General features: G+C 32.8%; 1 protein-coding gene across 1 annotated transcript in view; it reads right to left on the bottom strand.

Annotated features, from left to right (window-relative positions):
- The window catches only part of LOC145293815 (zinc finger protein 704-like), a 110,626-nt gene that overhangs the window by 39,465 nt on the left and 43,831 nt on the right, over nt 1-27,330 (bottom strand). The window contains exon 4 of the mRNA XM_080140429.1: nt 8,464-8,564. Coding sequence (XP_079996555.1) covers nt 8,464-8,564 — 101 coding nt within the window. The remainder of the gene's footprint in view (nt 1-8,463; nt 8,565-27,330) is intronic.

Here is a 27,330-nt window from a genome sequence, read left to right on the forward strand (position 1 = left end):
TTTAAGTTAACCCCAATTTTGACCCCTTAGCATTTATTGTTTTGGGCTCAAATAAAATTATAAGGTTTTATACATGTCCAAAGAACCTATATAAAAAATTCCAAGTTTTTAAATCCAAAATTGGTGGAGGAGTTTGGTAGAGTTCTGAAAGGCCGCATCGTTGAACTTTGACCCCCTTAACAACCAAATTTCTGGCCGAAAACAGATCAAAAAGATTTTCCTAAATGTCAATACTTCTTATGTCAAATCTCGAATCTGTAGACCGAAAATTGATAGAGTTATTGTGTAGGAAAATGTACACAGACAGACACATTTTCATTTTTATAGATATATAGATAGATACTTCAAAGCTTAACATCTAAAAGTAGATATATAAATATAAATATTAATGGAAAATCCTATCCAGATGAAAATTGAGAAAAAGAAGTTAAAATTTTGCAAATTAGTTTACATCATTTGTGGCATAATGATAAGCTCCCTTTTGGAGAGCTGAGGCTTTCTGCATTAATAAACCTTGTACCAAACTTGTAATGTACTAATGGCGAGATAAGTAGGAACAGATTGATGAGTAAATTTCAGAATGTCAGCGCATATCAACTGAAGCTCAAATTGACAAAGATAGAAGAATTGCATGGAAAAATTTCACTATAAACGCCATTAAACACAGACATATAGCAGCTTGAGTCATGATTGCAGACAACAACGGACGGTCGAGAATAGGTTCTGTATTTAAAATGCTCCTTAAATGTTAAAATAAATTCTATTTTTATGAAAAAGATATCTTTTTGCTTATTTTATATAAGCATCCAATTCCATCTCAATGATCACTGCACTAGCAGTATCAGAATTTTTGTAGGAATTTTTGACACCCCTAACACGAAACTGCGAATACAATATAAAAATCTCGTAATTTCTCTGTTAAAAGTGGGTTATTTATTTTCTTTATGGATTATACTTCCAAAATAAACTATTACAGTTGTTTTAAAAGTAATAAAAATATTTTTTTTTTTTTTTAAAACAGTAATGAATTTTCCGAACTCAATATTTTTCAATTTTTAAACTCAATATTTTTAAATTTTTAAATTTTAAAAATCTATCAAAATTTTTCTATTGATTCTATTTTTACGATATTTTCAGGGTCAATGTGAAATTTTATGTTCTTTCCAATAAACCGAATATAATATTTTAGACAAACGTTTTTTTTAAATTCACGCCCCCCCATTTTCACGCCCCCCCATTTTCACGCCCCCCCCCCCATTTTGAAATGTCTATTAAAAAGTAAATAATTAATTTATGTTTAATAGGTTTATATATCACAAATTGAAGAGAAAAGGTCAATAAATAATATATTCAAATTTAAAACAAAAAAAAAAATCAGTTTTTTAGAAATTTACCTGTAAAGTCCGAAGTTTAAAACCTTATTTTATAAGAACACATTTTTTCTTTTTGTCTTTTTTTTTTTTTTTAATGAAACCTTGGTCCTTGCTCCTTTAATTGAAAAAAAAATTAGGGCTTGAATTACATTTTTCGAGGAGTTATAAGCTTAGAAAGATAGGGGGTCGAATAATTTACGCCTCTCATTTTGAAATGTCTATTAAAAAGTAAATAATTAATTTATGTTTAATAGGTTTATATATCACAAATTGAAGAGAAAAGGTCAATAAATAATATATTCAAATTTAAAACAAAAAAAAAATCAGTTTTTTAGAAATTTACCTGTAAAGTCCGAAGTTTAAAACCTTTTTAAAAAAAAAAAAACACATTGTTTTGTTTTGTTTTTTTTTTAAATAAAACCTTGGTCCTTACTCCTTTAATTGAAAAAAAAAATTAGGGCTTGAATTACATTTTTCGAGGAGTTATAAGCTTGGAAAGATGGGGTGGAATTATTCACTATTTTCACGAAATTTCTGACACTGCTATCACTGCACTGTCCTCAGTGACATTAAGAAGACTCAAGAGACAAGTCCTACCAGCAGATATGGCTGACATTATATCAACCCTTGAGTTTAAAGGGATGTGCCTATCATTTTATCATGTTTAACACTTGGAGAGCTAGTTGCCATGCCAGGAGGTAACAATAGTTCCAGAAATATACCTATGACAGACCAAGTAACTCTCCTCAGTTTCATGATATATAATGTTACAATGGTGCAGTAAAACCAAGAAACGCCCTGAGAAAAAAAATCAATCATTAGACAAAAACAGCCACATCAACCCAGAAAATCGCCACAGAATAGGAAAAAAGAAGGCGGTGGTCACACACACACACACACACACACACACACACACACAAAAAAAAAAGCTAAGGTATGGGACTATTTCCTCTGTTCCTTTCTTTTTTATTACTCTGAAAATTTATTGGTTTTAATAATTTCTAAGAATTATTATGAAGCTTTTTGTGTTAACGTTGGCTACAACAAACCTACAACTATTCCTAATCCAATTCAACATAGTTCTCACAAGTGAATCACAGATCCCAATTTTTACTGGGAAACTGCCCAACTTAAGGCTATGGTTAGCAGCTCTGAAAAAAAAACAGACCCAGAATTAGTAAATGATCAGAGAATATCTCAATGGCATTTAGTTGAATTCTTCATAAATGTGATAAGTAACCCCTTTATTAAGAAGGATGTTGCAAGCCAAAGCAAAAAGCTCTATGAGCAACTCTGAAGTAACCACATGAAGCCAAGACACTAGAGTAACATATTTTAACACAGGCAAAACAAATTTGAAAGGTTTTGGAGCTGCATTAATACAAAACAAAAAACCATTGCATTTGCATCAAAGTCTCTAACAGACACTGAGAAGTGGAACGCATGCATAGAAAGAGAACTTCTTGCAATTGTATTTGGCTTCCAAAGATTTCCTGCATACCTATATATGGACGTAAATGTAAAATACTCACTACCATAAGCCACTGATTTGCTAGACTTTTTTTTTTTTTTTTTTTTTTTTTTTACATGGGAGTCACAACTTATCAAGGCCCGGAGACCACTCAGGGATAAGGGTTATTGCGTGTACAGTAATCAATGAGATAGTATTGTAGTAATCATTAGTATTGGAGATTTGATAGAGTGTCTTACTTAAGAGGGCGGTTTGTCAGGAATTTGTTTATGTTGGATTTGAAGACATCCAAGTTGTAGTCAGGGGGGAAACAGGTGAACAGAAGAGAGTTCCACAATCGTGCACTTCTGAGAAAGAAGCTCTGCTCATGGAATCTACGTTTGGATTTAGGCACAGATAAAGAGTGAGGAAAATTATTGACAGTAGTTTTAGCCAGACGAGTGTTTTTCGTGAAAGATTGGCGAGGGGGACAAGAGATTGGAGCTCAGACGAGCATTTGCCATGTAAATAACGATAAAACAAAGACAGGCTCGCAACATCTCTTCTGTGGGAGAGAGGCTGCAGGGGAGAGAAAAGGGCATCCCCAACCAAACCACGAAGTCTATTTTGTACTCTGTCAAGGCAGGATAGGCTGTTTTTAGCAGCTCCTGCCCAGATATGGAAGCAGTACTCCATCCTTGGACGTACTTGGCTTTTATACAGATAGAGAATTGCATCAGTAGTGAGATATCTTCTGGAGCGGTAGAAGGATCCCATCATTTTCCCAGCGTCCCTGGCAACAGATTTGACGTACGTGTTCCATTTCAGATCAGGAGTAAAGGTCAAACCCAGAAGCTTGTCAAAACATGGAGCCTCCCCAAGACGAGAGCCATCCATTTCAATTAATGCCAGATGGGGATCAGAGCGTTGATGATGTAAAGATAGAAGCTTGGTTTTGGATGCATTAAAAGTGACCAGCCACCTCTTCCCCCATTGTACCATGCGCTCAAGATCAGAGGAAAGAGAATTAGAGAGAACTTTGTCATTTATGGCCTTTGATGTGTTGCCATAGATGGTCGTGTCATAAGCATAGATGTCAACGAATGATTTAAGTATGTGTTTTGGGAGATCATTAATGTAGATCAGCTACAACTAATGATGATCAAGTTACAAGAATACCAGATGCAAGTAGAGTACACACTAGCACAAAAAATGAGTAGCCAATTCTATGAGCTATCTCCTAAGCACTGAAAACACTAATATGATTAACAAATGTTAGAGTTGCTTTGGTGAGATTCAGGAGTGAGCGCCTGAATGAGGTAAGAAAGAAAACAAAGGCTGATCTAATACAATCAATAACATGATGGCCAGAACTCAAATAAAGAGATACCATCAGCAATATGGTCACACAGAGATGAACTATTTGTTAATGATGATATCATCATGGTCAAGGATTTTTCATCCCTGAAACCCAACAAAAAATTATTTTAGACCAGCTGCATTACAGCCATCAAGGTGTTAGAAGAAACATGTCTCCAGGCCAGAGGTGTCGTACACTGAGAGAAGATTAATTCTGATATAGAAAACATGATCAAGAAATGTTCCAAACCTTTCAACTAAACTTGACATCCTCAGCAAAGCATAGTAAGTTGTTGGCACTGATTTTTTTCAGTATAATGATCAAGAATACCTAATAATTGCTAAGTGCTACAGCAAATTTCCAATTATACAGAAAATGACTGGCTTGACTACAAGTAGTATGGTTGTCTCAGCAAATAAACAAATTTTAGTGATAACGAACCATAATATTCTAGTGAAGTATTCAAAGAATTTGCTCAACAATATCTCCAAAGTTCCAAAGATCAAATGGTTTTATTGAACAACAAGTTCAAACAGTCAAAAAAACATTAACTAATGGCAAAGTAAGCAGAAATAGATACTAACTTAACAATGCTATGCTTATGAACAACACTAACCAATAATAAATTAGAATGCCCAGCTGAACTTTTAAACAATCACATTATGGGATCGAACATAATTGTAAAAATTCCAAACCCAAGATTTCCCAACTGTAATTATCTGCCTCAATTTCATTTCAGAACAGTCCAATGGAGGTCAATACTGTTCATGGCCACCAGTGGTCAACACTGTATGCCAGGAACTGACAGTGACAGTTGTAAAGACAGCGAAGGTCCACCAGTAAATGGCAATAAACACCTCAATACAATACTAAATGCCAATAGAGGCCGGCACTGATTGCAAATAATCAACCAAAAAACAGCAAAAATCACCGATATGCAACAGTATTAACAATCACCTATATGCAACAGTATTGACAATCACCAATATGCAACAGTATTGACAATCTATGCAACAGTATTGACAATCTATGCAACAGTATTGACAATCTATGCAACAGTATTGACAATCACCAATACGCAACAGTATTGACAATCTATGCAACAGTATTGACAATCTATGCAACAGTATTGACAATCTATGCAACAGTATTGACAATCACCAATACGCAACAGTATTGACAATCTATGCAACAGTATTGACAATCTATGCAACAGTATTGACAATCTATGCAACAGTATTGACAATCACCAATATGCAACAGTATTGACAATCTATGCAACAGTATTGACAATCACCAATATGCAACAGTATTGACAATCTATGCAACAGTGGCTTCTGCTAGCTGCCACTGCCATACAGTGGAAGCCAGATGATTTTATTTTGGTTACAGCTGTTAGTGTTAGTGCTTATTATTTTTCAGAACCAGTAGTGGCCCCCACTAACAATTGTAGTTTAATTTGTTTTTGAGAGGACTCTTTATCAGATCTGTTCTGGCTTTGTGACATAATTCCACTTGGCAATGCCAGTACATGTTTTATTACATATGATGTAATATTTCATTGCATATGAAATAATGTTTTATTATACAGGGTTTCCACATTATGTAGCCAGACTTTGTGGGCACCCTGTATATATATATATATATATATATATATATATATATATATATATATATATATACACACACACATGTGTGTGTGTGCGTGTGCGTGCATATATATATATATATATATATATATATATATATATATATATATATATATATATATATATATACCGAAAAAAAATAAATATATATATAGGGTGCCCACAAAGTCTGGCTACATAATCTACAGGATGCTTCCACAAAGTCTGGCAACATAATGTAGCCAGAATTTGTGGACACCCAGTATATGAAATAATGTTTCATTATATATAAATAATGTTTATTATATATCAATAATTTTTCATTATATATTATGCTACATTATATATAAATAATGTTTAATTATATATAAATAATTTTTCATCTACTATATAATAAAATGATTGCAGAAATTCCCCTCTGGACTAAATTACCATAGGTTTGCAATAACAAATGCCACTTACAAATAACTTTAACACAGTTTTAGACATATTTATTCATTATAAAATCCTACATTGCATCCTAGGAGAAACATCATCACTATAGCCAACATCTTTAGAGGAAGTAGTTCGGATTTTTCCCTCATGTCCTCCCATTGCACCCAGTCATCACCGGGAAGAAGTACACACATTATTACTATTATTGATATTGTACCCTTCGTAATTAGATCAAAAACTCATATACACACCATTAACTTTCCATTTCTCATTACAAAAATAACAATTTCTCCCTTCTAAAATTTCCTCATTTCCCATTGGCTAAGGCCTGACAAAGCGATTATTCCGGAATATAATCTAAATACATAAACAAACATGCTCAACATTTATATGGCTGCTCTCTCTACATGATGCAACCTTTAAAAAATAAATTAATCCAAATACAACCATATAAAACTCCCATTATCAAATATTTTAGTACTGATACACTGCCACTTACATATGTACACATTAACTATTCGAAGCAACCACACCTCACAAAAATACCCTGAAAACAAAATACATTACATTTATGTTTACTTTTTATGCTTTTTGAGCAGCGATTTTTTCATTCTATTTTGCTTGATTATGGGCTGTTCCATTTTTATTTTTAAATATTTATAGTTTTTTTATAACATCAAACAGTTCTACACCTCCCCCACAAAAAAATATTTTTTTACTATACTCTGAACCCTTTATTTTATGCAAGTACACTATATACTTACTTATTCTACAAACGGGACCCCTTCCTTTTATTTTATTTTCTAACCGGCAATGTTTTTCTTCTACTGAATGAATCTCTTGGTAAAAAAACAGTTGTCTCCCTCAAAACAATGACAAAACGTAAAACAGCACCAGTTTTGGGGAGTGCTGAAAACGAACATCACAGATAAATTTGTTTTTATGATATGAAAAAATTACTAGGTGGCCAAAACTTGGGTGCTCCTTCTACATTAAATTTATATAGGATAGTGATTCCCTACTTTCGGAAAAGTTATTTCTTCATATCATGAATACTACTTATCTACCCGAAATTTAAATGAGATATTCATCTTTAGCATCCCTGAAAACCTATGTAAGTCGTCATTTTAAAGTTTTTGGGGGAATTAGAAAGAAACTTGACATTGACCATTTTTAGTTCTTTCTTTTAACACCAAACAGTTCTAGATCTACCTCCCTTCCCCCAAAAAACAAAAATACAATATGCTGAACCCCATATTTGCTGCATATATGCTATATAAAACTTATTTACTTTGCAAAAGAGGACACTTATTTGTTATATATTTGCATTTACACCAATTGTTGTTGTTTTTTTAAAATAATATATATTTTTACCTTAGACACTGCAACCACCAAATTTTTTTGTTATTTGTTCATGTTATTTGCGCGTGGGAATCCTGACAGCAATTATCAAGGTTATATTTCAGGTAAATCTTTCGAAAACCTCACTCCTACTCACAAAATGAGGTGTCTACTCTGAAAACCATTCTGAACATGAGAAGGCTGGGGGTTGGGCAACAACAACAACGGCTGTAATTTTTTTACACGGGGAAGGGTATGCTTCCACCAGCCAATGTCAGTTAACAGGTCCTGCTAGTTATATATGAAATAACGTTTCATTATATATAGTGTTTCATTATATAAAAATAATTTTTCATTATACATAAATAATTTTTCATTACATAAAAATAATTTTTCATTATATAAAAATAATTTTTCATTATATAAAAATAATTTTTCATTATATAAAAATAATTTTTCATTTTGTAAAAATAATTTTTCATTATATAAAATAATTTTTCAATATATAAAAATAATTTTTCATTATACATAAATAATTTTTCATTATATAAAAATAATTTTTCATTATATAAAAATAATTTTTCATTATATAAAAATAATTTTTCATTATATAAAAATAACTTTTCATGATATAAAATAACTTTTCATTATATAAAAATAACTTTTCATTATATAAAAATAATTTTTCATTATATAAAAATAATTTTTCATTATATAAAAATAATTTTTCATTATATAAAAATAATTTTTCATTATGTAAAAATAATTTTTCATTATACATAAATAATGTATAATTTTCATATAATTTTTATATAATTTTCATTATATAAAAAATGCTAATATAGCATTTTATAAAAATACTAATTTTTTACAAACCTGAGATGTTTTATTCGAACATGTTTTTCAATTCCAGAACAAGTGTTATGAATCTTCACACAACCTGGCCAGGTACACTGGAAAACTGTGCGAACTTGAGCCTGAATTAGAAAATACATGCTTGATTATAAGAATGTTCAGAGATGGAAAAATAAAAAAACAAAATGAAAAATAAATTTTACCATTTTTTTCTTTTGTCATTTCATTTTTCTCTTTATTTCACCTTTCATATTCTCTCCTTATTTCTAATCCTCATCATTTCATTTTCTCTCTTTTTCTTCATTTATAATTTCATTTTTCATTTATTTTTCTCATTATTTTATTCTATCTCTTTAATTCACGCATTTTATTTTTTTTTTTTATCATTTCAAATTTTTCCTATTATTAAATTTTTTCTCCTTTTAATTTCTCCTTTTCGTATACTTAGACAATTCGCTCCATATTTCTTTTTCTCGTTATTTCATTCTTGACTTTTTCCTGCCCATTTCAATTTTCTATCTTTTTCCATTTTTTTATTTCTCGATTTTTATTCATTTCTCATCATTTTATTTTAACTATTTCTTTTTCTTATTTCGTTCACTTTATTTTTTTCTAATCATTTCCTTTATTGTTTAATTCATCTCATCATTACATTTTGATTTTTTTTTTTTCTGTTTTCTTATAATTTTTATTGTTTCTACTCATTTGTTTTTAATAATCTCACATATTCTAGTATTTTGATCAAAATCAATGTTCAGTCCGGTGAACGCAGATTATCTTCATCTTTTCATTTTTTATTCTCTAACTAGCATTTCAGCATGACGTTGTCCAAGCGTTTGGAGATGTATGTTGAGCAAAAAAAAAAAAAGCGGTCAATTTTTTTTAACTTTGACCCCTATTATAACCCCCTTAACATTTATTGTTTGGGGGAGTCATATCAAGTTATTAAGTTAGATCCATGTCCAAAGAACCTATATCTAAAATTTCAAAAAAAAGTTCTAAAAGTCAAATCGTTGAACTTTGACCCCTTAACAGCCAAATTTCTGACCGAAAACCGACCAAAGATTTTCCCAAATCTCAGTATCCTGTATATCAAATTTCGAGTCTGTAGACTTAAAATTGACAGTTATTTCGTAGGGAAATGTAGACAAACAGGCACACAGATACACAGACACGTTCACTTTCATAGATATACTAGCACTTTAGCCCGGCGTTGCCCAGGTGTTTGGATGTGTATGTTGAGCAAAAAACAAAAAAAGTGGTAGTAGGAAGGCAGGCTTAAACCCGTACTGCGAAGGAGGAAAAGAACGGGAAAAAAAACCTTACGTCTTTGCGGTTACGACTACTGTCAAACCTGAAGTGAGTTATGTTTAAATTAAGGCTAGACAATCTAAAGGAGAGGATAACTTTCAAAAATATCGGTGAAAAAAGCGACCCCCCCCCGTAGAAAAGTGCTTAGTTGAAGGTGAAGATATTAATGTTTTTAGCCAATTTTTCGATATTTGTCGTCTGAAAGGTCGAACTTTAAAACGATACTGATCTTGGTAAAATCTGTCACCTCTGTTGAAAGTTTTAGGAAGACATGCAAACATACATACATACATACATTTATATATTGATAACTTAAAATTTTCGACCCAAATCGATTAAAAAGCTTGCCCTATCTCTGAATACCCTATATGTAAAATTTTAAATGTTTAGACCAGAAATTGTCTGAGTAATTTGGTAGAGACCGCAGAGGTCATTTTTTTTAACTTTGTCCCCTATTATGACCCCTTAACATTTATTGTTTTGGGCTCATATCAAGTTATTAAGTTAGATCCATGTTCAAGGAACCTATATCTAAAATTTCAAGTGTTTAGACCAAAAATTGTCGGAGGAGTTTGGTAGAGTTCCCAAAAGTCAAATCGTTGAACTTTGACCCCTTAACAGCCAAATATCTGCCTGAAAACCGATCACAAAGATTTTCCCAAAACTCAGTACCCTGTATATCAAATTTCGAGTCTGTAGACTTAAAATTGACAAAGTTATAGCGTAGGGAAATGCACACACACACACACACACACACACACCTTCACTTTTATAGATATATAGATAGAAATATAGCTGGATAGATTTTTCTATTACATTATATACAGCAGTTGTCCCCCCTTCTGTTTCATAGACATTTTAGATATCTTATTTTATCCATTTCTTTGTATCGTCATTTTCATTCATTGCTTTATTTATATTAGTTTTATCATGCCTTTCAAATGATAAAAAAGAAACAACTCTTTCTCTTACTTATTTTCACTGCTAATATTTACATTTTTTTAACAGCAAACATAGTTCCTTTGCACTGAATAATGAAAACTAAATAAATCCACTTTTCTGCCAACTATGCATTGCAGCAATGCAGGCAGCACCCCCATCCTCTTACTCGTTTCTTTCCTCACTCATTCTCATATTAGATAACACTTGGATTCAATGGATATGGAGCTTATTTCGTTCGACGTTCCACTACGATTTTTCTAAACCCTTTGTAGAGAAAGTGCTAATATTTCAACTAGCTTTCTCTTCTTTTTAATGTTTTGTCTGTGTAATCGCCATTTCTCTTTTTATTGAGATTTCCTTTTCACTTCAACATTCTTCTTCTTCTTCTTCTTCTTCTTCTTCTTCTCAATGCGAATTCGCACTAAAACCTACTTGTCTGCTCCTGGGCCTTCATTCTAAGGTTATTTTCATATTGCAAAGCATAACGGACTAATAATCTAGTGATCTTAACCTTGGATAAAAATTATCCCTTTTTTCATTTCATGACGTATTACAATTTGCAAATGTGTTATTAATATAAACTAAAGAAATTTTATATATTTCTCTCAACTTTAAAAGAAAATGTTTTATTTATTATTAATAACTCATTTTAATTTCATCTGTTTGATATAAAATAAATTAAGTTGTTTTTTTTAGATAATACTTATTTGTTACTCTAGTTTCTAAAATTACCAATTTTCTTTCCCCTTTATTACCTTTTAGTAACAGCATCCAATTCGATCGCTACACATACATTATAGTATGTTCATATATGTGTGCGTTTGTGTACTTTTTAGCATTTTCTCTCAAGTATAAAATAAAAAAACACCCACTGAACTGTTCCCCTTCCACCCTCTCTTCTGCTCCCCGTGTTAACAAAAGTAAAGGGAAAATACTACATAACAGTAATGCTAGTTCTCTCCATTTATCAATCGATATGCTTGTGTTTCTTCACTACTGTTCGGATGGATCACAGTTTGGAATGATGCAATTACTTAGACAATCATTCTACAACCTAGTTGCATTCACATGCACTTAATTGGTCTTAGAATTGAGTAATGAACTCCAAAAAATCTTTTAATATTTCACAAGTCACAAAAAAAAATATCAACAAAAAGATATTTCAAATCTGTAATGTAAATAGGAGACCATTATTAAAAGAACAAAAACCATGTTAAAATAAAGATCAATACTTTTTCAAATAGTAAAAAAAAAAAAAAAATATTTAAATACACAATTTCAGGTAATCTTTAATAAATCAATATTACTGCTACAAAGTTAGGCAGATGATTAAATAATTTACAGTGTTTCAAAACTTTTCAATAAATGAGAATTTCATGATAAAATATAATTGTATCAACTTTTGGTGGTTATGTACTTCCTAATTTTCGGCGTGACGCTACCAGGAGCAGTGACAAGACAAATCTTGCTTTTTTTCTCTCACACATATAGATTATTTATTATCTTGATTTCACTAATGTTATTTTTATACTTTCATAAACATATATTTATTATATAGATTCAAGCAGAAAACTTTTATTTTTTAAATTAAAAAAAAAGGAAATTATTTTTACAATTTCATTAACATATATTTCTTATAAAGTTTCAAATAAAATAAAAACTTTTATTTTTAATTTTGTTATTAAAAGCTAATTGTGTTATTTTTATCTGCATAATTTTGTTGATTTTTTATTGGATATATTTCTCAAGGGTCCTTTTTTTATTGTGTATTTTTCAGGGTCTTTTTCTTATATTTTATTTCAATAAATCGCTTCACAATAGAAATACTGAAGAACAATAAACGTGAAGGAACTGATTTTTGTCACCGCTTCTGGTTGCGCTAGCGCTGCTACGCCAGAAATTAGGAAGTGCGTTAACTGTCTATAACCGTTTTAGCTGTTAGCATTTTATGTATTATCTGAATAAAAGTGTAAATAACCAGTTTTAAGTGACAATCTTTTGAAAGATAAAGATTGAATCCTCAGTAAGAGCAATACTAATAATACAAGTAATAATACAATTAAAACTGAATAAGGCTGTCAAAATGAAATAGCCCCACCAAGGATTCCTTTTGAAATTTCTTACAGATTTCTGAGTTTCACACAAACATCCCCAGCTCAACAAGATGCACCTGAAGAAGGTTACAGATTACATCAGCTAAAACCGTTGTGAAACTAACACTCAAGATGAGAACAGTAGTTCAAATAATCCAAATAATAGGAATTATCATTCCTCATCTCAAAAATTCAGAAACATTATTTCATTGTATAATACAACATTATTTCATTGTATAATACAACATTATTTCATTGTATAATACAACATTATTTCATTGTATAATATAACATTATTTCATTGTATAATATAACATTATTTCATTGTATAATACAACATTATTTCATTGTATAATACAACATTATTTCATTGTATAATACAACATTATTTCATTGTATAATACAACATTATTTCATTGTATAATATAACATTATTTCATTGTATAATATAACATTATTTCATTGTATAATATAACATTATTTCATTGTATAATACAACATTATTTCATTGTATAATACAACATTATTTCATTGTATAATACAACATTATTTCATTGTATAATATAACATTATTTCATTGTATAATATAACATTATTTCATTGTATAATATAACATTATTTCATTGTATAATACAACATTATTTCATTGTATAATATAACATTATTTCATTGTATAATATAACATTATTTCATTGTATAATACAACATTATTTCATTGTATAATATAACATTATTTCATTGTATAATACAACATTATTTCATTGTATAATACAACATTATTTCATTGTATAATACAACATTATTTCATTGTATAATATAACATTATTTCATTGTATAATATAACATTATTTCATTGTATAATATAACATTATTTCATTGTATAATACAACATTATTTCATTGTATAATACAACATTATTTCATTGTATAATATAACATTATTTCATTGTATAATATAACATTATTTCATTGTATAATATAACATTATTTCATTGTATAATACAACATTATTTCATTGTATAATACAACATTATTTCATTGTATAATACAACATTATTTCATTGTATAATATAACATTATTTCATTGTATAATACAACATTATTTCATTGTATAATACAACATTATTTCATTGTATAATATAACATTATTTCATTGTATAATATAACATTATTTCATTGTATAATACAACATTATTTCATTGTATAATATAACATTATTTCATTGTATAATATAACATTATTTCATTGTATAATATAACATTATTTCATTGTATAATATAACATTATTTCATTGTATAATACAACATTATTTCATTGTATAATACAACATTATTTCATTGTATAATACAACATTATTTCATTGTATAATATAACATTATTTCATTGTATAATACAACATTATTTCATTGTATAATACAACATTATTTCATTGTATAATACAACATTATTTCATTGTATAATACAACATTATTTCATTGTATAATACAACATTATTTCATTGTATAATATAACATTATTTCATTGTATAATACAACATTATTTCATTGTATAATACAACATTATTTCATTGTATAATATAACATTATTTCATTGTATAATATAACATTATTTCATTGTATAATACAACATTATTTCATTGTATAATACAACATTATTTCATTGTATAATACAACATTATTTCATTGTATAATACAACATTATTTCATTGTATAATACAACATTATTTCATTGTATAATATAACATTATTTCATTGTATAATATAACATTATTTCATTGTATAATACAACATTATTTCATTGTATAATATAACATTATTTCATTGTATAATATAACATTATTTCATTGTATAATATAACATTATTTCATTGTATAATACAACATTATTTCATTGTATAATACAACATTATTTCATTGTATAATATAACATTATTTCATTGTATAATATAACATTATTTCATTGTATAATATAACATTATTTCATTGTATAATACAACATTATTTCATTGTATAATACAACATTATTTCATTGTATAATATAACATTATTTCATTGTATAATACAACATTATTTCATTGTATAATACAACATTATTTCATTGTATAATATAACATTTTCAATCAAGATAAAAAGCTACCGTATCTAATTTATTGAAATGTCTAAAATTTCAGGCTTAGTTAAGGGTTATTAAAGAAAAGTTGAAATTCAGGGAACCTTGTTTAATTGGATCAAATTTTAATACATATCTGAAATATTTGAATTTCAAATAGAAGGTTGTGTTCATATTATGCCCCATAAAATCCCTTCAAGATACTTGAAAATAGCTTAAATTTGGGGAATATTTATTAATTAATGTTTTAATATGTATTGTTAAAATTTCAGAAAAATTGGGGATATCTGAATTTTCGTAAAGAGCTTCTGCGTCATCTACTCCTCTCTTTGCCCCTTTTACATGACATTAAATTAACTAAATATAGCTCATATTGCCTGCACATACGCCTAGCAGCTCAGCAGCTGTCTTCCCAAATTGATAATCAGTTCATTAGCTTAGAAGTGAATCTTGTATGTATAAATATATAAACATGGCTATCTATCTAACTTTATAAAAATAAAGATAATTGAATTAAAAAATAAAGATAATTGAATTCAAATTAAAGTCAAATTCAAATATGCACACACACACACACACACACACACACACACACACACAAAATATAGAAATGGGGGACACTACTGCTAAAATATTTATTTTTATTTTTTTATATTCGGTTGCGGCTTTTTTTACAGATCTTTATTTTTAACGTTCGTTTACATTAAAAATAAACATATTGACATAGAAAGAAAGACTAAAGAAAAATGAGAACGAAATGTTACTGCAATCTGACATTTGTTTTGTCTTTTGTTTAATAATTCGTTAAATGTTTACTTAAAAAATATTTTTTTTATCCTGTAAAAAATTATCTGCAAGAGAAATAAAATATTCTTTTTTTAATTAATTTAATTACTTTTTTGTAAAAATATTGTACTTAGATTTGTCAGTTTGAATTGCTCAAAATTAAAAATATTAATAACAAAATAATGAAAATAATTAACACAACATTTCAATTAATTTTACATAATGATAATGCTTTAAACAAAAAGCAGATCATAATTCGAACATAACACTTAAAATAATGAACACTGATTATGTGATTATTTTAAGTAGAACTAATCAATACGCATTAATCTGTTTTTGTTGTTTGAATATATTTATAAATACGAGATTAACCGAGTAAAAGAAGTGTGATATAAACTCTTAGGCTGGGAGGAAGAATTTAAAGCCAATTTTAACACTAACGCGATTTGGGCTTGACCTAAATTCTGATCAATCAGAAGCAAAGAATCGAAACAGAAGAGGAAGTCAAGAAATTATGGAGAGTGTTTTCATTTGTGAACATGGAATTCGGGAGAGTGCTGCTGCTGTCTCCGATCACCCACACCCCACCTTACTCTTCGATTGAAGCTAAACAGTAAAAGCCAGCTGATTCAATGTTCAACAAACTACTGTGCTGCCTGCAGTAGTTCTTGTATCTGAGAGATTTAGAAGAAAGCAAAAGAATGCTAAGAATAATATTTTCATAAATGGCCCGGGCGGTAGGGAAGGGGAGTTATCCGGCTTTGTATTTTGTTATAAAGACAATATTCTTTTCTCTCTGAGAAACAATGTAGTTGTATATACACATATGAAAAATTATCTTAATGTTAATTTTTATTATGTACAATTGATTGGAAAAACGGTTTCTTTTTTGTTTGTTTGTTTTTTTTTTTTTGTCTCAAAAAATTGAGGTACGTGCATTTGTAACAGGAACAGAAAAATAAGAATTCAATTCTAGCTTCCAATTTTGCCAACATTACCAACAGGCAGAAATTTAAATGTAATTCGAACAAACATCTTATTCCTCTAACTCTCTACTCAGGTTGCTTCTCCCCCTATAAATATGGCCCCTTACCAGAGTAGGTCTTTACACTTCAATGATAATATGCCTTATTTGAGCTGAATATATGTAAAAATAAATAGACTTGAAAGCACCGATACAACAGTGGAGTTACTATCTTTAAGAGCATATCTGAGAAAATTGACCACATCCTGTCTGCTCATCCTTCGGCTAACATTCACATTTGCGGTGACTTCAATGTCCATAATGTGGAATGGCTGACCCACTCAAATAAAACCGATGACGAGATGAGGTTTTGTCACGATTTGCCATTGCCTATGACCTCATTCATATTGTTCACCAACCCACCCGTGTGCCCGATACACCCGGTCAATATGCAAGCCTTCTAGACCTTTTCCTCACAACTTTCCCTGAGCTGTGTTCATGTTCCATTCTATCTCCTCTGGGATCCTCTGACCACTCAGTTGTAGCAGTTAAGATAAAAATGAAATGTAATAAGTTTTCAGACGTAACTCTCCACCATACTGTATATCGATACTTTATGGCTGACTGGGATAGCTTCCATACATTCATATCTGATCTACCTCTGCATTCCATGTTTAAAAAGGATGTGTCCTCTATAGTATCAGATCTGACCAAATGGTTAATTATAGGCATCAACCGATTCATACCATCGAAAAAATTCCAACAAAAACCTAACAGCTAGCCATGGTTCTCCCCTGAATTTGCTGCTGCCATCGCGCACAGAAATCACTTTTTCCATAGCTACCAACGTAATAGATGTACTGAGACTAAAGCTGCTTTCAGGAATGCCAGCCACCACTGTAAAAGAGTAATAAAACATGCAAGAGACCTATATGCTCAGTCTGTTAAATCCAAAGTAGCTGAGCAGCGGCTTGGTTCCCACCAGTTCTGGCAAATAGCAAACAGGATCTTGAACAGAAGTGTGCATTCTACCCAAACTATCATCAATGGACCTGAGGTCATCTCGTCAGCATCAGACAAGGCCAGACTATTTGCCAAGAACTTTGCAGCTAATTCTACCCTATGCGACAATGACCATCAATTCCCTGTATTTCCTCCTATAACAGACAAAACGCTATGCAACATACAAATTTTTTTTTTTCTTTTTTTTTACACAGTGATCACCACTTATCAAGGCCCGGAAGCCACTCAGGGATAAGGGTCATTGCAAGTACATTACGTTAGTGTGGAGATTTGATGAAGTGTTTACTTAAGGGGGCGGTTCATTAGGAATTTGTTAACATTGGAGTTGAAGACATCCAAGTTGTAGTCCAGTGGGAAGCAGGCAGACGGAACAGAGTTCCACAGGCGTGCAGTTCTAAGAAAGAAGCTTTGTTCATGGAATCCACGTTTTGATTTAGGCACAGATATCTGTGCGTGAGGTCGCCAAGCTAATCAAGAACCTTGATTCCAGTAAAGCAACTGGCTCTGATGGCATTCCAGTTATAGTGCTGAAAAAACTCCAACCAGAATTGCCCCCATACTTACAAAACTGTTTAAGCGTTGCCTTAAGGAGAAGTGCTTTCCAACACCCTGCAAAACCTCATCAGTATGCCCTGTATTTAAGAATTCAGGTGAAAAGTCATCTCCCTCTCAGTACAGACCAATAAGTCTCCTGTGTGTCATTAGTAAGTTGTTGGAATCCATATTAAATAAAGAAGTAGTCAACCACCTCAACAGAAACAACCTTCTTAGTGACACGCAATATGGTTTCCGCTCCGCAAGATCTACAGCAGATGTGCTAACGGTTATATCACACAGGATTAGTGAATCTCTTGACAAAGGCTTCCTTTCCAGGGAAATTGCTCTTGACATATCAAAGGCTTTCGATAAGGTATGGCATAAGGGCCTACTTCACAAGATGTCCAGCTACGGTATTACTGGAAATGTTTTCTCAATCATTAAATCATTTCTCTTCGATAGGTTCATAAGAGTAGTGGTTGATGGGCAGAAATCAGAGGCCCACAGTATTAATGCTGGAGTCCCTCAGGGGTCCATCCTGGGTCCAACTCTCTTCCTGATCTACATCAATGATCTCCCTAAACACATACTTAAATCATTTGTTGACATCTATGCTGATGACACGACCATCTATGGCAACACATCAAAGGCTGTAAATGACAAAGTTCTCTCTAATTCTCTCTCTTCTGATCTTGAGCACGTGGTACAATGGGGGAAGAGGTGGCTGGTCACTTTTAATGCATCCAAAACCAAGCTTCTATCTTTACATCATCAACGCTCTGATCCCCATCTGGCATCAATTGAAATGGATGGCTCTTGTCTTGGGGAGGCTCCATGTTTTGACAAGCTTCTGGGTTTGACCTTTACTCCTGATCTGAAATGGAACACGTACATCAAATCTGTTGCTAGGGACACTGGGAAAATGGTGGGATCCTTCTACCGCTCCAGAAGATATCTCACTACTGATGCAATTCTCTATCTTTATAAAAGCCAAGTACGTCCAAGGATGGAGTACTGCTGCCACATCTGGGCAGGAGCTGCTAAAAACAGCCTATCCTACCTTGACAGAGTACAAAATAGACTTCATGGTTTAGTGGGGGATGCCCTTTACTCTTCCCTGCAACCTCTCTCCCACAGAAGAGACGTTGCAAGCCTGTCTTTGTTTTATCGCTATTTCCATGGCAGGTGCTCGTCTGAGCTCCAATCCCTCGTCCCCCCTCGCCAATCTTTCACGAGAAATACCCGTCTGGCTGAAACTACTGTCAATAATTTTCCCCACTCTTTATCTGTGCCTAAATCCAAACATAGATTCCATGAGCAAAGCTTCTTTCTTAGAACTGCACGCCACTGGAACTCTCTACCGCTTGCCTGTTTCCCACCTGACTACAACTTGGACATCTTCAAGTCCAACATAAACAAATTCCTGACAAACCGCCCCCTTAAGTAAGACACTCTATCAAACCTCCAATACTAATGATTACTACAATACTATCTCACTGATTACTGTACACGCAATAACCCTTATCCCTGAGTGGCCTTCGGGCCTTGATAAGTGGTGACTCCCCATGTAAAAAAATAAAAAATAATTGAATAATTTTAAAACATTGATAGTTTCAAGAGTTGTATTCGACTGCATGATGACAGACAAGTTCCGTGGTACAGATCCAAGCCAATCTGTTAATGAATAGATTAAGAAAGCTAAACTCATATGCAAGCCATTCATATTTAAAGAGGTGAAGTATATAATTCCATGTACTTAACAGGTTCGCAGTTTACTTGCAGTTAAGTGAGAAAAAAAGTAACAATTTGTTTCTATAAAAAAAACAAAACCTTATTCTCACCTTGGACTCATATGCAGTATACAAAAAGTTTGTGGTATGCCACATGTGTACAGGTGAAACTGTCCTAACAGACCTGCGGAAAGTGAGGCATTGCTGCCCAACTATGTTCAACAGCTTCTTTTGAATGGAAAAGATAAACATTTCCCAGGTTTTGAGCCGAGCAAAAGCTATCTTTCAAATTAACTTTTGCTCAGACCAAACATGCATGATAATGATGGTTGTGTGCTAATGGAGGCCAGATCAAAAGATTAGAATGTGATCCCTAACTACCACAGAATGATACACATTGATTTCAACATGGAGGACCAATTCAGATTTCTCTGAATTGTCTGAGAAAAAGAGTCCAGAGAGAATAACTATTGTTGAAATTTTAATGAAGAAATAATTTTTATTAATTTTTTTATATACACACACATTCAACATCTTGACATGAAAGGGACACACTCTTTGACCGGCCTTTTGCTCACTGTCATTGCCTCTTTTCCCTTCCATCATCATCATCACCGTCATAATTCCTTTCCAGCAGTCACCTCCTCTTGCCCATCTTGAGTGGGAGGAGAAAGGAATTTTGCCCATTTTCGCCAGTTCATGTTTGACCGGCCTCTGACAAGTTACTAGGCTTCGCAACTCTGTCAAGAAAAAAGGTTGTTAATGTTAAATAATTTAATTTGTATCTTTCTCCTTTAGGGAAAAATAGTATTTTCCTTTTCAGTTAATTATAAGGTGACAAGGCCTTACGAACTGGAAAATCTTTCAATGTAATTTCATTCCCAGTTATTAAAAGGCAACAAGGTCTTACAACTGGAAAATTATTAGTCTCAAAAGGACCAACGAAAGAAACCGGTTGTGTTTTGAGGATTTTTTTTCTGTAAAAGACAGGAATTAATTTTGCCGAGGAGAAGATGAGCAGATTATCGGCACAGCCAGGACAGAAAATTCCCTCTTTGTTCAAGGAACTTGAAAGAGACCATCTTGGAAGACAATTCAACCGAAATTTCCTTCATAGAACATTTTTTATTTTAAAAGAAAAATAAAACATTAATACCAGAATTTTTCCCATGTAAGGAAAACACAACGTCTTAGACAGTTTGGAAATACAGATGTAAGAATTATTTTATTTGTACACATAAAGCCTACCAAAGTGGCTTTATGATTTTCTTTTCTCCCATTTAAAGTCAAAGAGACTTTATTTGTTTGTGGTTCCCTTTTGAGAAAAAAAGAAAACATTTGTTTAAAGAAAGACTGAACTTAAAACAGGGACTTAAAATAACTATTTTCTATTTTTTATATGTTCTTTTAAGCCTTTCTTTCAAGTAAGAATTGCTGTTGTTTTTTTATTTGTATTTTTTTTTTATTTTAAATGTTTCTTTAAGGGATTTTTAAAACCTTAGCTTTGGGAAATAAGAGCAATTCATAACTTTTATTTTAATAAAATTCGAATCAATTTAATTACATTTCGGGTCTGTATTTCATTTGCTCATTTCTTAAGTTTCTCTTTTCCGGAAAATTTGTTTTATATGTTTCTTTTTCCTTTTTTTCTTTCTTTTATTTTGTTACAATGGAAAATGGATTTTGACAACACCCCCAAAATTCTGTCACTATATGTTGGCTTCTTCCTCAAATAAACTCTTGACAAAATATCAATCTCTAATTCAGGGGGAGATCCAATTTCCTAATGTGCAGCTGCACCATCACTCACTGAAGAGATGCAATTTCGTGTGGAGTTCAACTGATAATGAAATAAACGAACTGTGTCATCAAAGTGAGAAAAAAGCAAAGTTAAAAAATCACATCAGAAAGTACTTGATGCCTGCAATAGTCAGGACATTATTCAATGAAGAAATAAAACAACTCATAAATAAAGTTTGGTTTGCTCCTTGTGACAAACAAAAGTTTGAACCCCCAAGAGTACTGAATTTTTGAGATGAGGATTGGTGATTCATACTATTTGGATTCATCAGACTACTGTTCTCATCTTGAGTGTGATTTTCACAACGTTTCAATCGATGTAATCTTCGACTGTCTTCTTTTTTTTTTTTTTTTTTTTACATAGGATCACCCTTATAAAGGCCCAGAGACCACTCAATGATTAAAGAGTATACAGTAGTCAATGGGATAATGTTTAGTTATCGTTAGAAGTGGAAATTTGGTAAATTGGATTACTTATGGGGAACGGCTCATCAAAAACTTGTTTACGTTGGACTTGAAGATGACCATATTGTAGTCAGCTGGAAAACAGGAAAATGAAAGACAGTTCCACAGGTGTGCAGTTCTTAGAAAGAAGCGTTGTTCATGGAATCCACGTTTAGATTTCGGCACAGATAAAGAGTGGGGGAATTATTGATAGTGTTTTAGCCAGACGAGTGTTTCTTGTGAATGTTTGGCGAGGGGGGAACCATAGATTGGAACTCAGACGAGCACTTGCCATGAAAGTAACGATAAACACAGACAGGCTTGCAACATCTCTTCTCTGAGAAATAGATTGCAGGGAAGAAAAAAAGGGCATCCCCGACAAGGCAACAAAGTCTATTTTGAACTTTGTCAAGGTATGATAAGGTCTTTCTAGCAGCTCTTGCCAGATGTGGCAACAGTAATCTATCCTTGGACGTACCTGGCTCTTTTATAGGTAGAGAATTGCATCAGCAGTGAAATATCTATTAGATTGATAGAAGGATCGCATCACTTTTCCAGCAACCTGGGATTTGATGTATGTGTTCCATTTTAGATCGGGAGTAAAGGTCAAGCCCAGAAGTCTGTCAAAACATGGAGCCTCCCCAAGACGAGAGCCATTCATTTCGATTGATGCCAGATGAGAATCAGAGCATTGATGATGTAAAGATAGAAGCTTGGTTTTAGATGCATTAAAAGTAACCAGCCACTTCTTTCCCCATTGTACCACGAGCTCAATATCAGAGGAGAGAGAATCAGAGAGAACTTTGTCATTTACAGCCTTCGATGTGCCACCATGGATAGTATGTCATCAGCATAAATGTCTACAAATGATCTAAGGATGTGATTTGGAAGATCATTAATGTAGATCAGGAAGAGAGTTGGACCCAGAATGCACCCCTGAGGGACTCCAGCATTAATACTATGAGCTTCTGATTTCTGCCCATCAACCACTACTCTTATAAACCTATGAAGAGAAATGATTTAATAATTGAGAAGACATTTCCAGCTATACCATAGCTGGAGATCTTGTGAAGTAAACCTTTATGCCATACCCTATCAAAGGTTTTTGATATGTCAAGAGCAGTTGCCCTAGAATGGCAGCCTCTGTCAAGAAATAATCCTATGAGATATTACAGTTATCACATCTGCTGTGACTCTAGCAGAACGGAAACCATATTGCATGTCATTAAGAAGGTTATTTTTGCTAAGGTGGTTGACTACTTCTCTATTTAACACATATTCCAGTAACTCATGACACACAGGAGACTTATTGGTCTGTATGTAGAGGGTGATAAGCGATCACCTGAATTCCTAAATACAGGGCATACTGATGAGATTTTCCAGGGTGCTGGGAAGCAATTCTCTTTAAGACAATGCTTTAACAACTTTGTAAGTATGGGAGTTAGTTCTGGTTGAAGCTTTGTCAGCACTATAATTGGCATGCTGTCAGGCCAGCTTGGCAACATCATGCACAGATATTTGTATATCGCATAGCTTGTTTTATGATACAGGAGGAAATACGGGGTGTTGGTGGCCTTGGTCGCATCGGGTAGAATTAGCTGCAAAGTTCTTGACAAAGAGTTTTGTTTTGTCGATGCTGACAAGATTACCTCAGATTCATTGATGATAGTTGGGATAGAGCACATGCTTCTGTTCAGGATCCTGTTTGCTTTTTGTCAAAACTGGTGTGAATCAAGCCGCTGCTCAGCCACTTGGATTTGACGGACTGAGCATACAACTCTCTTGCATTCTTCATTACTCTTTTACAGTGGTTGCTGGCAGTCCTGAAAGTGGCTTTGGTCTCAGTACATCTGTTATATTGGAAGCAATGGAAAAAGTGATTTCTGTGTGCAATGGTAGCAGCACATTCCAGAGAACCACGGCTGGCTGTTAGGTTTTTGCTGGAATTTTGTTGGGATATTTTCGAGAATATGAAACGGTCTAAACCTACAATTAACTATTCCATCAAGTCTGATACTATAGAGGACACATTCTTTTAAACATCGAATGCAGAGGTAGATCTGATATAAATGTATGGAAGCTATCCCAGTCAGCCATAGAGTATCGATATATTATATGATGGAGAGGTACGTCTGAGGACATTACATTTCGTTTTTATCTTAACTGATACAACAGAGTGATTGGAAGAACTCAGTGGGGACAGAATGGAAGACGAACATAGCTCAAGTTGTGAGGAAAAGGTCTTGCATACTGACTGTCAGTGTCAGGCACACAGGTGGGTTCGTGAGCAATCTGAGTGAGGTCATAAGCAATGGAAAAATCGTGATAGAACTTGCCCTCATCATCAGTCTTGTTTGAGTGGGTTTACCATTCCACATTGTGAACATTGAAGTCTCCACAGACGTGAATGTTAGCCAAAGGATGAGCAGACAGGATGTGGTCAATTTTCTCAGATATGCCCTTAAAGATAGTAACTCTGCTATTGTGGGTGTGATAGACGGCAAATATAAACGCAGTGGGGTGAGCAAGTGCAACTTGGAAGCACATATAGGCTAATTTAGATCTTCTTTGGAGATGTCTATACCACATCTTTAATGTAGGCACATATTCCATGCCCATGTCGGTCTTGGGGGTCAGTTTTGGATGTTAAGTTAGAGTATCTTTTAATTCCAAAGTCTTCTAGGGTAATAGTCGGTCCAATGCCAGTTTCGCTTAGGAATAATAGGTTTGGTTTAGTCTCCTGTAATTGGGTTTCAACCTCTGGAAGGTTGGAACGTAGACCTCTAATGTCGAACTCAGGAATATTTATGTTGAACTCGGGAATTTGGACAGAATTTTGAGCGGAACCCTTTATTTACTTAACAGGGGTAGCATGCTCTTGTTCTGTCAGCCATGACTGGATAGAGATCTAAAGTAATTCGCAACTGTATTTTTCAATTGCCCACACTGAAGATTGAACCTTCAATCTTCAGGAGAGTATCACTTTTTACAATTGATTTTTCCAAGTACTCTAACCACTGTGCCATGAGTGCAGATTTGGCACAGTGGTTAGAGTACTTGAAAAAATCAATTGTAAAAAGTGATACTCTCCTGAATATGCTGGGATTGACTGTCTGAGGAGTAGACGCTTTCCTACTTTGGAAACACAGGCATGAGCTCCCTGATATCTTAGATACTATTACTAGAAGGAAGGTGTTTTGTGTGGAAAGCTCATTAGATATTTCCCTGCATTAAGCTGGATGAAAGTGATAGTTGATATTATTATTAAGGAAAGGACAAGCACAGTGAGTCAGGCCAACCCATGGAAAGGAGAATGAGGTATCAATAGATGGGTTGACAAAAATTCTCTGGTCACACACATCTGAATTGAATTGCATGGCACCACAATTGATGTGTCATGTGTTGATTGAATCAGACACATGACAAATCAATATTGGATGCAATTATAAAGAAGAGTGAACTAAACACTTAGAAGTGATAACTGATCCACAGGATATGTGTTATATATGTTCACTAATGGCTCAGCAACACATTGACCAGCAAAGCCAGTGAGCTGACTATGGCTGTGAATGAACTGCTCATTGAAAGAAGACAGCAAATCTTTTAAGAATTGGTCGGCAGTATTATATTTACAAATCAAATTGAAGCAGACTAGATCACTAGAATACCATGAAGATGGTTAGAGACAATGAGGAAGGAGGCAGAACTTGTGTTGCAAATGTTTTCCCAGTGACAATATGAAGTCAAGTTAAATACAATGAATCTGTTTGAACAGTGGCCACCTTGGAGTAAACCACAAGCAATATATTTTGTTATGAGGATTGTCCCGTATGCAATCTGCAGTTAAACAGTCATAAGTAAATATCCATTGATCTGGTACCGATTCAATGGCAAAGAGGGAAACTGACATCCCCAAAGATATGACAATGATTAGCCACTACGTAAAGGGGTGCTCATTACCTAGCTCTTATCGATTGTCAATTCACTCAGTTTTCCATCTAGCGACTTCTGCAACAAGAGGATTCTGTATAGTGATTCAATGTTTCAATTTTATTTTTTTGGAATGGAGCCGACCCAAAAAAAGTTCTAACTGTTAACAGATTGGCATTAAATAGTAGGAGCTCAGATATCCAACTACATTTCTGATGTATATAATTACTTTCGAGTAATGGCATTATTAAGTAATTCCCAGATTAATAAACAGAGATGTGTAGCCAATGGTAAAAAAATCTGAAGTTCAGATGAATTTTCCAATCAATGGTGACATGCCCCTCCTCTCCATCTGTGTGTGTGTGTGTGTGTGTGTGTGTGTGTGTGTGTGTGTGTGTGTGTGTGTGTGTGTGTGCACATGCGTGGAGAAAGAGGGCAGCATAATTGATATATAATCTATTCCAGTTTTAGAAATTGTGATTTTTCTGTGCAGGTCGGTTAGTGCAAAAAGTGTTCAAAAGGGGATAAGTGTTGACATCTGTCGAATACTGTAGTTGAGGTCAACAGTGACAGCGGAAGTGTCATTTGGTTCGCGTGAAAGAGAGCATGGAAAGTAAGAAAGAGAGCATAAAAGAAAGAGAAAAATATATCTCTTCACTCGCATGCAAATGGAGTCTGCCTTCCAATTTTAAGTGAAACAAACGTGATTTTGGCTTCGCATTTTGGGCAAAGCAAATGTGTCAGGGTTAGACATAGAAATGTGTTGAAAATGCAAAAAAACGTGAGTCGCTAATGCAATGGTTTTCCCTCCTCTATTCACTCATAGACAAAGTGATCTATGCCAGAAAATTGGCATTATGTTTTCGTCTGAGATATTCCTTGCAGCATAAACCAGTGATGAGAAGAATCGTATCCCAAAAAGAAGACAAAAATAACAGAAAAAAAGGTATAGTGAACTTTATTCACACATGTATATACACACACACTAGAGGTAACAAGACCACATGCATAGATACACATGTAATAAAAAACACGTAGTAGTAATGATGATGATGATGATGATGATGATGATGATAATGATGATAATGATAATGATAATAATAATAATAATAATAATAATAATAATAATGAGACTGAATTACAAAAGACAAGCTCCCTCTCCTCCGTAATATAACATTGTTTGTTTGGTACTGGCGATAACCATTTTCATGACCCTATGCT

The sequence above is a fragment of the Euprymna scolopes genome, chromosome 15 (assembly GCF_053919585.1).
Source record: "Euprymna scolopes isolate OS-2025 chromosome 15, ASM5391958v1, whole genome shotgun sequence".
Taxonomy (NCBI): Eukaryota; Metazoa; Mollusca; class Cephalopoda; order Sepiida; family Sepiolidae; genus Euprymna; species Euprymna scolopes.